The sequence below is a fragment of the Ursus arctos genome, unplaced genomic scaffold, assembly GCF_023065955.2.
Source record: "Ursus arctos isolate Adak ecotype North America unplaced genomic scaffold, UrsArc2.0 scaffold_15, whole genome shotgun sequence".
Classification (NCBI taxonomy): Eukaryota; Metazoa; Chordata; class Mammalia; order Carnivora; family Ursidae; genus Ursus; species Ursus arctos.
The window spans coordinates 28,161,783-28,176,570 of record NW_026622819.1 but is presented as its reverse complement, the minus strand read 5'-3'; the positions used below and the strand labels follow the sequence as shown (position 1 = coordinate 28,176,570).

The window sequence follows — 14,788 nt, the reverse complement described above, 5'->3', positions numbered from 1 at the left end:
AAGATAAAATCATGATTGACGCTGAACTTTCTTATGATATGTATAGCTAATCTTTTGGGGAGCTTCAAGCATCACATTATATTCCCAAATTCCATTTCCTGCTACTGATATGAAAAGTGCCTTTCACCAAAACATCCAAACAGAATTTACATATTCATTTGCCCGTAATACTGCAGAAGGGATTCTAGTTCTAAACAGTAGCTGAATGAGATGAGGGCTCAAAATCACCTCAGAATCTACCACTAATAATGTGTTTTCTTTTATATACAGTCTAAATTAACTTTTGAGCTTTCTCTTCCAACTCAAATTCAGTAGTAAATCATATGTTCCATAGCTTAATAATTTAATTACTATAATTATTGTTTTGTTTTGTTTTTTTTTTGAGAGGGAGGGCAATCCTCTAGGAGATGAGAGTTAAAATATGTTTCCCCTGAATTAACAGTCTGGGACAAGCTAGAATTACTAGTTTGACAGCAATGGCTTTATTTTAAAAAGGGGGCAAATGAGATTTCTAATAGTCCTTTCTGATTATCTCAAAGTTCCAAAGAACCATGAATAAAGTGATATGCATATTATTAAATTTGCTCCATATGTGTGACTCACATTTACATTTAGCAACCAAGAATCACCTTTTTAAATTGTAAAGCCAAATATCACCAGGGAAGCACTCAGAAAAAAATCAAAACACGCAATGAATCAACTCATTTTTTAATGCTAAGTTTATGTTTTCACCAAGTTGATATGGTTAAGTGCATGTAGTATAAAATACAAAATGTGTGACTGAAAGGTAAATACTCTTCAACTTTTTTATTAGAATGATTTACTACCCAAATTAAATATTTTAAACTATATTACAAAATGTAGTATAAATAGCTTTGGAAGACTTCCTTTATTCAATTTTATATCTACTCACATTATCTTATACTTAATGCTCCTATCCTGTAAGTTTTCCTTCCAATCAATGGTCTCTCCATATTTTCTTTCATTGCAACATTCTTCCAGGGCATTTAATTCTAGATTTACTTTCACCATTCCTATCTGTCTCCTTGTACTGCAATCTAGCTTGTCGGTTATGGTGAAGATACAGTGTTGTCCTGCAGACCTGCCTTCAATTTGCAGAAAGGGGAGTTTGGGCAGAAGTATTTCCATCGAATCACTTTGGGGTATGGACAGTAACTATGCAATTGCTTTAAAAACAAAACTCACACTCAAATACACAAAATTAACAAATACTATTTAAAAAAACAAGACAAAACTAGGAAATGGAGTGGAGGGCTTCACGGAGGTATTGCCAATAAATATGGCAATATTCTTGAATACAATTCATCAGTTAACTAAGTTGGACCTGAGTTGTCTAACCTATTCCCTTCTGACTATTTTAATCTGGAGAGCCTTAAAATAAGTACTTGGGCTTGAAAGATTCAGTACAAATGCTCATGGGTACTCCTTGACTACATAAAAGTTGTATCTATATTGAATATATTTTTATAGTATTTATTATAAATAGATTTTTCCTTAATAATAATACTTATAAACCTACTTTTCTGTTACTGAGGCAACAGAAGTGTTACACCAATTTACTAAATAACTATGAATGTAATCATCAGTACTAAACCTAATACTTAGTATAATTAGTTATACAAGTACTGCATGTTGCAAAGCTCTGCAAATAGTTTATTACATGATTAACGAAAAAACTCCTTTCATACCAATTCCATGATTTTCTAAAATAAAAAAAAGACTTCTAAAGCTCTTTGATTAAGTGAACAAATGCATTCCGAAATATCTAACAAAATACACTTTAGCTTTGTCTAATTCCCAAGGAACTTAGTTACATATTAAACTGCAAGAATATTAACATCCATTTAGTTTCCCTCTTGTTCTTGGCTGGATTCAAGGTATCAACACAGCATTCATAGATAGGCTACCTTATTAAAGGAGACACTTGCATTTAATTACATGTGAAACAAGCTCTGACAAGAGACCCAGAAAAAAATTTAATATGAAATTCAATGAAAAACCTTACCACTTTGTACATATCTGTTCTGCATACTTTTCTCCCTGAAAACATTAGGACTCCTTGCCAGGACGGCCTGCAACAAGACTGGTATGTCGCCTTCTGGATCATCACTGCCAAGGTTATCTTTCAACTCTCTGGAATTAAAAAAATAAAAATAAAAATATAGTGATTAAGAATTCCCTATTCTACATTAGTTAGATAGCAATTCACTAGTGAAATTCGGAAAAGACTGAGGTAGAAAATCAAGAACTTATGGCATTAAAAAAAGTGTCACAAAAGATGTCCAACAACTTCAGGGATTTTTGAAGATGCTATTCCTGGGATAGAATTATAAAAATGGCAGGGAGGAGTTCTTCTAAGTAAAACTTTTTTTTCCCCCATTTTATTTTCAACAGAGAGGAAAAAAAAAAAAGCCCCAAATGTGATTTTATGGAACTATGAGTTTATTTAAGAATGTTCACATTAGTTTCAAAGTAGAAAACAGAATCAACTCTAAACTATTCAAAATAATGAAAGGGTACAGAGATGATAATTATGCATAGAAGCTGATGTTTGGGCTTGGAATATATTTTCTCTCTTACATTTGAATACGAGCCTGCCTTTTTGAGAATGTCCTCTGAATTATCAAAAATGGCAAAATAATACTGCCATATTGGATAAGACAAGACCCAGAGATTATGTAATTTTTCCATCTAATTCTTTTCTTTTCTCAAATAAAGTCATCAGGGAGCAAAAAAAAAAAAAAACCCCAAAAACAAAAACAAAAAACCCAAGCAAGTGGTTCAAACCACGCATAGTTGTAATTTTCAAAAACCTTAAAAGTAGTAAATTAAATTTACTAACTATGGAACATAAATGATAAAATTAAATATACATAGTGTTTTTAATTTTATATTCTACATGTCTCTCATTAAACCTAATAAGAAAGATTTATAAAAATGGTGTCCAATGATAAGCTTCAATAAATTTCCAGGGGCAGTCTTAAAGCAGCTTTCCATAAAATAATTCATAAATGTATATGTGCTATTTCCCTCATCTTTTTAAATATTTGGTGATAATTGTTGATTATGTATAGATATAAGAAGTGATATAATATTTAGGGGCGCCTGGGTGGCGCAGTCGTTAAGCGTCTGCCTTCAGCTCAGGGCGTGATCCCAGCGTTCTGGGATCGAGGCCCACATCAGGCTCTTCCGCTGGGAGCCTGCTTCTTCCTCTCCCACTCCACCTGCTTGTGTTCCCTCTCTCGCTGGCTGTCTCTGTCAAATAAATGAATGGAATCTTTAAAAAAAAAAAAAAAAGTGATATAATATTTAGACATTGATGAATTTCTGGAGTGACAAAATATTAGTATTAGACTTCCTTCTGATTTTTACCAATTATTTCGCAGTTTCTCCATTAGAAAATTCACATTTAGTATCTACTGTAAGAGTCATCATGTCTCCTTTTTTTTTTTTTTCAAAGATTTTATTTATTTATTTATTCGACAGAGACAGAGACAGCCAGCGAGAGAGAAAACACAAGCAGGGGGAGTGGGAGAGGAAGAAGCAGGCTCATAGTGGAGGAGCCTGATGTGGGGCTCGATCCCAGAATGCCGGGATCACGCCCTGAGCTGAAGGCAGACGCTTAACCGTTGTGCCACCCAGGCGCCCCATCATGTCTCCATTATAATGTGCTTTATTCTCATTCCTCTAAATAATGAATCTTTAAATTAAAAAGCAAAAATTAGGGGCATCTGGGTAGCTCAGTCAGTTGAGCTCTTGATTCCGCTCTGGTCATGTTCTCAGGGTCCTGGGATTGGGCCCTCTGCTGGGCTCTATGCTCACGAGGCAGTCTGCTTGAAGATTCTTTTTCTCCCTCTGCTTCTCCCTCCCCCCCACCCACGCAATCTCTCTCAAATAAATAAATAAATCTTAAAAAAAATTAAAAATAAAAAGCAAAAATTAAAGAAAGAAAAGATACATGAGTACCAGTGTATAAATGAGATGTGAAGGGATAAGAGTGGGAGTTTTAACTTTTTTTTTTAAAGATTTTATTTTTAAGTAATCTCTACACCCAATGTGGGGCTCGAACTTAAAACCCTGAGATCAAGAGTCACATGCTCTACTGACTAAGCCAGTCAGGCACCTGGAGAGATTTAACTTTTTATACATTTTTGTGTTGTTATTATAAATATGCACTAGTTCTGTAGTAAAAATTTTTTAAAGTATACTCGTATGCAAAGATTTTATAAATAAGATATATAATTTATGTTTATATTAGTTTAAAAAAAATCTACTGTGTGAAAATACACACTTATGTTCAGATGGTATGATAAATCCTGGGAAAAATTACTCCCAGTTTTGCAGTAGCCCTCTATTGGAGTCAGTCCTTGAGTTTTGTTTAACTTCCCACAGAAAGCATGTGAGCCTATTCCAAATAAAGCTAGCGGTATAGTCCCTAGTCCTTGAGAATTCTAACCACTCTAGCGATATCAAGGAGGAGAGAGCTTCTTGGGCAACTTAAGATCTCCTTGCACAGATCCACCTTGATGACCCCAAAATTATTCAAAAAGAGTTGAAAAGACCTTTATAGAGCTACATGGGTCAGAACTATTGTCTCAAAATAACTATGGCCTATTTAAATATCAGTAAGGCTCGCTTGGATATTCATAAATTTTATTTTTAAATAAAAGGGTTTGCTTGTTTACTTATTTATTTGACAGAGAGAGAGCAAGAGAGCACAAGCATGGGAAGCGGCAGTGGGAGAGCTGCAGATCCCCTACTGAGCAGGGAGCCCAATGTGGGGGCTCAATCCCAGGACTCCGAGATCATGCCCCGAGCTGAAGGCAGACGCTTAACCCCACTGAGTCACCCAGGCACTCCTATTCATGTATTTTAAAATTAAACTGTGTTTGTAAATTTTCTGAAATAAAGAATAAAACCAGGAATACTGACTCTCTTAGACCAAAACCTTTCACTTTTAAATTATACTTACATGTGATCTGTTGATACCTGGTTGAGGCTATGGACAAGCTGTGAAACCAAATTATCATCCCTACAGGCCAAAAGGCAGTTCACCTCTTCTGCTATTCGTGCATTAAAGAGAAGGCTCTTTGTAGTTGTAGCAGGTAAAGGGGATGGAAGAGGCAGCTGGTTCAGGACTATTTGGAATAAAATCAGATTATTAGAAATTGAGTGACTATAAGAAGTCTTTTTATAATATTTGCTTATAAAATATTTCCTTACAAATATTTTGATATTAAAAATAAGTTATAAATATCAATGGGACAAATTATTAAAAGGCATTCTACCTCTCCCCCCAAAAAACCCCAACAACTCTGTAAAACCCTGAAATATCACTTGGCCAATAACAGAGTTTATTACTCCCTAAGACTAAAACTCAACTTCTTTATATGCATGACTTTTCATATCTTAAATCTTTATTCATTTAATAAATGAGTAGCCAAAAAGGGTTAAAAAGTAACTTCTAAGAATTGAGAATATAGTAAATAATCTCATTTATTTTTGCTTCTGAGATTTATCAGAATTACTAGTAATCCCACATAAATAAACCAAGTACTTATACCCAACTCTTCACCTGATATCTAGACAAGTAATATATTTTTTAAAAGTTTAAGTACATATATCAAAAATAAATAGATCACTTTAGCAGAAGAACATTCATTATAGAATAGGGATTCTGGTGGAAGCCAAATATCTAAGGAATTATGCTTTCAGTTATAAATTCCTAAACAGTTCTCTCCTCTCTTCATTCTAGTAAAACAGAAAACAAAAGGACATAAATGTTTATATAGTAGTTTAAATTCAGCTATTTACTGTCTCTTCACATAATGGAAATTATTCATTTGTCTAAAGTAAAAGTTAAGAAAGTTAACTGAAGTATCTTTGTTTTTGGCTTAATTTCTAATTACCTATACAGTGTAACAGGCTGCTCAGCCCCAGTGGCTAATAACAGGTATTTTATTAATAAAAATAAAGGAAACAAATTATTACTTAATAAACAGGGTTTATTGGGCAAACTTTTAAAATAAAAGGTACAATTGAGATAATGGGGAGGACAACCAAAAGTAAATCCCTGGTAGTAAATCTGATCTGGCACTCCTGTATACTATATGAATTAGTGCCTTACCTGTAACAAAGTGACAACAAAAACTAAAGACAGTTTCAGAAGTTTTCTTACCTGCGGTCATCCTAACTCCACCAGCTACTTTCTTATTCAGATTTCACAAACTAGCCATGTTAGTTTCCTAACCCAAAGCTAAAGGCTATTAACTATTTCACTCCCATTAAAACCAGTTGGAAATTAACAAGAGGAAAATAATATTAAGGACTACTGAACACAGATTAAAAAACACTTCCAGTTATTTTCTCATAGCTCCTTTACTATAAAGCCCCAAAGTTTGCATAATGTGATGTCCTCACCTTCTACTTTTCTCTCTCCTCTTTTTCCCTTTATTTACTGAGACAGGATGACACAGGGACTAACATTGTGGGTTGCTTTTTGTACCATTACCCAGGGACTAAGAATTAGAGTTAGAGTTGGCTACCATAAGAAAGAGTCCCTAAAAAACTACGTTACACTAAGTAAATCTCAAAAGAATAACAAAATTCTTTGAACTTAAATGATCAGAGTAAAACGGGCTGCTGATATCTGTGACAAACTCCAATAGATTACTGAGGATGACATCCAAAATGAATATTGTTAAGAAATTAGATTAAGTTGGGCTATAAACCTTCTTCTTTAAAGGACAGTTCCAGTTACCATTTCTAGAAATGTTTTTTAAAAAGTCTAAATTTGCTCCTACATGCAAATCCATGCTTCTTCTGTTTTGATTTTTCTTTAATGCTTTGTCTCATCTTTGGTCTTTACTTTTGCATTTATCCCTTTATTGTGTAAGATCTTTAAACAAACAAGCGCCACCATTTCTTAATGCATCCTTAGGATGAAACAGATATGAAAGTCCTATCTATTAGCTGACTACACTAATTTTGTTCCTTTCACATGCATGCCAATAAACCAAAGGAAATAACAATGTTTGTCATTCAAAATCTAGTATCTTAAATAATTTGTTATTTATGACAACAACAAATAAATTTTTCGCTCTTAAAATCATAGTTAACACAGAACAGAACATAAATTAGATAAATTAACCAAACTTACGGTCTGTGAGACTAGCAATCCCCGCAAGAGTAGTGATGGGGACATGGGGCATATCCCCATTCATCCTGAAGTTCTGGAATGGTGTTGCCTATAAAAGTACTTAGTTCAGGTGCCAGCTGTCATTACTTCCCATTTCCCAAACACTGCAACAAAAAACAGACAATTATTTGTAAAAATATGTCAAATATAATACCATTAGGGAAATGCCTATGAAAAATAAGATTTTCTGCTTTTGTTTGATAACCTATATAACAATAATAGCTACTATTCATATATACCTCCCATATATTAGGCCCTGCAGAGTGCTTTGCATATTATTTATTCATTTAGTTCTCACAACAATAATGTAAGGTAGGTACTATTATTTTTTGAATTTTACTGACGAGGAAATTAATTTACAGGGACTTTAAAGTAACTTGTGGAGGAAAAGACTAGAACCCAAGCGATCTGGCTCAAAAGTCTGTGTAACCAGTAGGCTATATTACTAAACTGGGATACTCAATTTTGACAAGCACTGTAATTCTCCATATCATAGATACATTAAAATCTAGCTTCAACTTGCCTGCTAGCTATGTCTCTCACTACTCTCCTACATAAAGCATTCTCTTCAACCAAGCTGATCAGATTATCTTGAATCCACCTTGTGTTTTCACATTTTTATTTATTTCCTTATATACCTCCATACCTAGATAAGCCCATCCAACCTTCAGTCCAAATCCTTCAAGATCTAGGGCAAGTTCCTACAACGTCATGAAACCTCAGACAAATTCAGCTAAAAGCCTACCTTAATCTAACCTTCATTTATAGCTCAATCAACATTCTTTTGTAAATATATATTCCTTTGTGACATTTTTTGAAACTTGTCGCTTCATTCTTATATACTGTTCAAGTACTTACCTTGTCTTCCCAATTACCACTGCATATCAACCAATCACATAATTAATATCAACCAATCACATAATTAATACACAACCACAGAAAGAACAGAGAAATGTGTTAACATCTTAATGTTCCTGTATGACTTAGTTGACTTAAATATTCAGTTTTTATAATGTGATTCTGTGTTTGTGTGTACAGACATTCTGCAAAATTTCTGAACACGTTTTCCATTCTGTTCAATGTTCCCAAATTTTTCTCATCTTAATTTCAACATGTGGATTTTTGGAACCTTTATCTTTCCTTTAACAGTGTACTTGTTGAAGAACCTTTTTTGAAGTATACAACATTTTAATAATGTGCACATTAATCAAAGATATGCCTTTATTAAATAACTTTATAAGCTCATCAGTAAATAGAAGTCTACTGCATGTCAACTAAGACATAGTGCTACAATAGAAAACTGAATTATAATTTTCACTTTAAACATTTTTTGAGGTTCTATTTGCTTGTCAGTCAGTTAAAAGAACCTTTAAGTTTTTTGAGTTGTAAACTTCAAAACAGTGAAATGATATATCACTAATATCTCCCTTTACTCATTTATCTTAATGCAACTTTGCAAATAATTTTTTTTTTTTAAGTATAAGTATACAGGGGCGTCTGGGTGGCTCAGTCAGTTAAGCATTCAACTCTTGGTTTCAGCTCAGGTCATGATCTCATGGGTCGCTGGAGCCCTCTGACGGGCTCCAAGCTCAGGGGAGAGTCTGCTTGAAAGAGTCTCTCCCTCTACCTTTTCCCCCACTCTCTCTCTCTCAAATAAATAAATCTTAAAAAAAAAAAAAATAAAAGCAGAAGTATACAGGTAGCTAAAATTAAGAATTTTCTTTTTCCTCACTTTTATTATAGATACATGTTGACAGAAGTTCATAAAACATGTATGTATGGTTTAACAGGGTTATAAAGTAAATAAACATCCATAGAAGGACCCTCTGAAAAGTCAACACCCTACTTCCTTCCACAGGTAACAAATACCTTGTCTCTTTGGTAATTCTTTTTTTCTTTTTTTTCTTTACAGTTAGTCCTTTATATGTATATTCTTTTCTAGTAGCCAGCCAAGGAAATACCACTCCTTTCCTTTGATGAATGACTGACTTAAAGTTTGCTAGTAGGAGCATATAGGAAATAGCACAAGAAAAGCTATAGGAAAGATACAATTACTACTGGCTATCTTACAACTGTCCTTGCTATACTGTGGACTTTACTCTTTGAAGTTATTAATTTGATGTTTTACCGACACTAAAGAAATTTAAGGAAACACTGCAAATTTAGCAGTTGTATCAAGCACTTAAAAAAAAAAGAATTTAAAACCTGACAGAAGTTACCAAAACACAAAATATAACGGATTTTTTTCGAAGTTTAGGCTAATAAAAAAGTTACAGTTGATGCTTAGTAATTAATGGGAAAAAATAATTGCATGCAAATTATGTACAGACAGCACAAAAACGTCTTGTTATTCTTGTATGACTGTAAATGTAAATTGCCATACTCAAGCAGATTAAGTAACAAGTGACCGTGTTATTTATTTAATTCAGAGGATGGGAACGAATAGAGAACAATCTGCTAGAGGGTTCTATCATGGGCTAACGAACTTTATTCTGTTTTCCTAAATCCCAGGTAACATGTAAAGCAGACCCAACGCTAGGTTGGAGTATTTTAGTCCAAAAATGATGTAATTAGTTACCACATATGAATTAGGAGAGTAATAAATCTAACCACAAGATTGTTGTGCTTTTCTTAGTGATACAACAAGGCATGGTAATATTGTAATGCCAACTGAAAACTGGAACTAAGTGGGGAAAGAAAGGAGAGCAACAATGTTTGCTCGGTTTAAAGTGCTTGTATAGACTGAGTAGGTAACGAATGACAAATATATTTATACCTCACTGCTGAACTAGGCTGATTTCACTGGAAGCTAAGCTTCTGAAGAACAGAAGACGACTTTGTACAAGTGGACTTATAATTTTAGCTAAAGTCACAGATGTTGATGAATATGAGTAATTTGTGGAAATGTTGCTGCCTATGCTGGAAAGTGACCAGAGTCCATCAAGAAAGAGCATTCCTAGCATTCTAAAAATGAATATGCAGGACTCTAACTAATTAGACATGACATTTCTGGCTCTGGATTGGGCAATGTTTGGTCTACCTGGCTCTGTGAAAGTATACTGTCTTTCATGAAACTGCTGAAACTGAAGCTGAAAGTCATTATCTCTGGAGAACAATGTGTTCAGAAGGAAATGGTAACCAAATGGGAAAGGAGATTATAATGAGTGCTTTAGAACTGTCACTTAAGGCAGTGCTTCACTTACTTAAAATCTGTGAATGGTGACCAATTAGTGGATTATAAAATAAAATGAGTGGGCTGAGATCAACACTGAGAGGGATGGTAGGAACAGAAATATAAGTTTACATTGCATACAGCTTTGTGATTCCAGGTAAAATGTCTAATTGTGGGTCACCAAGGCAAAGCAGCTCCAAAGTTGCCAACTAAAAGAAATGGAAGAGTGAATGTAGAAGCCCACTTCCTAAAGGGTGATGAGAATGCAACAAAATAATGCATATAAATACCACCTGGCATATAATAAGTGATCCAGAAAGTTAGCAGTGTTTCTAACTGAAAAACACACATTTGGGAAAACAAAGGAGAAACGGGTGAATTAGGGAAAAGGTGTCTTTTCAATAATACACACAATCCCTACTTCTGAAAGATACATTATAAATTATTTGAAATTCGAGTATATATTTCACCATAGTATTACAAATATGTATACCAGTCGTAGGCATACGCATCCACAATTACGGAAATGATGAGGTAGCTGAAATAAATATTGGCAGTGAAAAGTAAGGGAAAAAACCTAATCTTTGTAATACTAAGAACTAAACCAAACACAAACTAAGAAATCATTTACAGTTTAGAATGGCTTGGTTTAATTAAAATAATTCAGTAGAAGATACTATGATAAATTCTCATTTTAACCCATTATAGTGAATCTGATGTGGACATCTAAGCACTTGACAAGATTTTTAAAGGTCCTGGTTCTTTGTTCATTTAATTTCACTTTAAAATTTATGGTTTCTTCATACAAACAAAAGAAATGCAAATAAAAAATTATTGGTAGAAGTTATAATAATAATATTCAAATTGGGATGGTTATGGAATAAAAGGTGCTCTCACAATCTGATGGTAGATAAACTTTCCTGGACAGCCAGTGTGTACCCCATAGCCAAGAAATGTGTACAATCTTGTCTGAAAAATTTCAATTCTTTAGTAGTGAAAAACACTAGAAATGATAACATTTATTGAACATCTAGTTGGAGATGTTTAAAGTAGAAAGTTGGAAATTCCAGAACTGACAAAAACGGTCAGAATTACAGCTATAGTTATGAAAATGATCCACAGAGGATTGATAACAGTTAAACTGTAGTAATAGGAGACAGGCAAGATACAAGGTAACATTGTGGGGGAGACTTCTTTCATACCTCTTATGTGTGAGACATTAACATATACCTTTCCTTAATCACCACCAAAGTCAGAGGGTTATGAAGATTATCTCTATTTCACAGATGCAAAAATGAAGGCTCAGAGCCTAAATGCTTTGTCTGTGGTTATACAAACAGGACAGAGCAGAGCTGGAATCTGAACTCAGATATTTCTAACCAAACCTTATATTCTCATGCTTGTTTCTAACCAAACCTTATATTCTCATGCGTATCTGAAGGACATAAAACTGGGAAACATCTACATTGCTATGGCAGAAAGATAAACCAATAAAAGGTAAGGAAATTGTTCCTCAGAGAAACTAAATGTGTGTTCAAGGTCTCATAGCTAGTAATTGACTGAGTCAAGACTAGAATACAAATCTTTGGATTTCCAGTTCAGTATTCTTTAAACTATGTTGTCATCTTGCAGGATTATAACATTTTGAATGAACCAAAATTCTATACATGTGGAATATTTAGCTAATTAACACCTTTCTTCCTCACTAATGTTATTATTATATTATTTTTGGGTGGGGAGGGAAGGAGGGTTTTAAAACTAGCATATTTTTATTGTCTCAGTGATTATTACATTGAACAGTATAAGCTGCCTCAAATTCTTTTGGGAAACAAGTGAAATATAAATCCTAAATAGCCAGATAAGTAAATAAATAAATCTGTGTTGTACTACTTACTATTTTAAACCAGTAACAGTGACTCCCTTGAGAGTGGCACCTCTCTAGCAGAATCATTTCACTTTAGTCAAGCTATCTTCAGATTCCTTTTCACTGCCTAAAATGTATTCAAGAACAAAATTTTCACATTCTGTTTAAGATACTTCCAAAAGATGTTCTTCAAATCCTAGCTCAAAAACAGTTCCCAATCAGCCACACTGTGAAAATTCTCACTTCTTTAAAACATTTCTATTTTTCTATAGTTCTAAGTTATTTCCATTAAGTTAAGAGAAACACAAAATAAAAGCAAAAAGCACAGCACAGCTCTAATGCTCTCTCTGGACACATGCTTTGCTTCTGGACCCCGAGTTCCCTGCAGCCACCATGCCGGATACCAATACATGTGTATTATTCCTATGTGTATTCCAGTAATGTAGCTATATCCTAACGTACATAATATGTAATAGAAGGATATAGTTACAGTACTAAGTACCATTAGAGAAGTCACAAATCAGGCTGAAATTTTAGGGTCTCTCAAAACTCATTTTAAAGATTATATGTATGTTCACTGAGAAGTATAATGATTAGTAAAACTACATATATTTCTATAATCAGTTTTCTTTCTTGTTCTTATCAATTTATTTCACATGCATTTTTATACAAACCAACTTTAACAAAAACTCATATTACTTTAAAAGGTCCCAGCTGATAATTATAGTTAAATTGACTAGCAGGAGACTGCTGAGTAGTTATACAATGTCGAATCTTAACAAAATATGCAAAAATACAAGCTGCATCAGGAAAAAACAGTCCTGAGTCCTGGAGTAAATATTTAATTTTTTTTTTTTTAACAGAAAGGCCATGGAAGAAATTTCCAACTAATCCACATCCCCACACCAAAAATTTTATCTCTCACCTTCTTTTCCACTGCAAAAGAAACAGTCTATCTTAAGCCCCTAATAGAGGTTGAGACTATGCCTGATACCAAGAGACTATTTTCTATACAGGTATTAGAAATGAAAAATCAAACAATGGAGATTTTATTTCTTTCTAAATGAGTCTTAGGTTTTAAAGAACTATGACATTCAGATGTAGGTCTCACCTTCTGGCCATAACACATTTAATGATACATGATTGATTTAATCTGAAATATAAGAGAAAATGCTTTTATGTGAAATCACTGAATGGTCCACAAGAGGGCACAATTTCAACTATAAAAAGTTAAAATTCACTTTTTTTTAAAGAAGATTGCTTATGTTTTTAATTTTAATTCCAGTATGGTTAATATACAGTGTTATATTCGTTTACAATATAGCAATTCAACAATTCCATACATTACTCAGTACTCATCAAGATAAGTGTACTCTTAATCCCCTTCAACTATTTCACCCCTTCAACTATTTCAGCCATCAGTTTGTATTCTATAAGTGAGAGTCTATTTTTTTGTTTTTCTTTTTTTCTTTGTTCATTTGCTTTGTTTCTTAAATTACACATACGAGTGAAATCATATGGTATCTGTCTTTCCCTGAGCTTAGCATTATATTCTCTACAGCCATACATGCTATTGCAAATGGCAAGTTTCATTCTTTTTTAAAGATTTCATTCTTTTTTTTGGGTGTCTGGGTGGCTCAGTCAGTTAAGCATCTGTCTTCCGCTTGCGTCATGATCCCAGGGTTCTGGGATCGAGCCCCACCCACATGGGGTTCGCTGCTCAGTGTGGAGTCTGCTCCTCCCTCTCCCTCTGCCCCTCCCCCCCACTCATGCGTGCATGCACGCTCTCAAAATAAATAAATAAAATCTCTGAGGGGGAAAAAAAAAGGTTTCATTCTTTTTTTTTTAATGGCCAAGTAATATTTCGTGTGTGTGTGTGTGTGTGTGTGTGTGTGTGTGTGTGTATCCCCCTGAACTATTTGAGAGCAAGTACAAGATATGGTCCATTCTTCTAAATATTATGTACTTCCTAAGAATAAGAACATTCCCTTAGGTAATCACATTACAATGAACAAAATAGGGAAATTTAACTTTTGTAAAGTCTAACCATATCTAATATAAATAGATATAATCTAAATAATCTTAAAATCTAAAATAATCTAGGGGCGCCTGGGTAGCGCAGTCGTTAAGCGTCTGCCTTCAGCTCAGGGCGTGATCCCAGCGTTCTGGGATCGAGCCCCACATCAGGCTCCTCTGCTGGGAGCCTGCTTCTTCCTCTCCCACTCCCCCTGCTTGTGTTCCCTCTCTCGCTGGCTGTCTCTCTGTCAAATAAATAAATAAAATCTTTAAAAAAAAAAATCTAAAATAATCTAAAAAAATCTAAAATTTTAAATAATCTAAAATATTTAATCTACAGTCCCCATTTTATTAATTTTCCCAATAATCTCCTTTTTCTTGGTTCAGGAACCGATCCAGGATCACATATTGCATTCAGTTTTCAAGTCTCCTAAGCCTTCTTGAATCTAGAATACTTCTTTGGACTTACTTTATTGACCTTGGTATCTTTTAAAAGTATCAGCAATCTGTTTTGTAG

At 33.9% G+C, this 14,788-nt stretch overlaps 1 protein-coding gene across 3 annotated transcripts in view; it reads right to left on the bottom strand.

Moving 5' to 3' along the window:
• Nucleotides 1-14,788, bottom strand: part of NIPBL (NIPBL cohesin loading factor) — a 188,463-nt gene that overhangs the window by 103,754 nt on the left and 69,921 nt on the right. For all 3 annotated transcript variants that reach the window (XM_026506828.4, XM_026506827.4, XM_044387039.3), the window contains exons 2-4: nucleotides 7,181-7,323; nucleotides 4,994-5,159; nucleotides 2,027-2,154 (exon numbers count right to left, since the gene is read on the bottom strand). In XM_026506828.4, coding sequence (XP_026362613.1) covers nucleotides 2,027-2,154; nucleotides 4,994-5,159; nucleotides 7,181-7,244 — 358 coding nt within the window. In that variant the 5' untranslated portion in view covers nucleotides 7,245-7,323. The remainder of the gene's footprint in view (nucleotides 1-2,026; nucleotides 2,155-4,993; nucleotides 5,160-7,180; nucleotides 7,324-14,788) is intronic.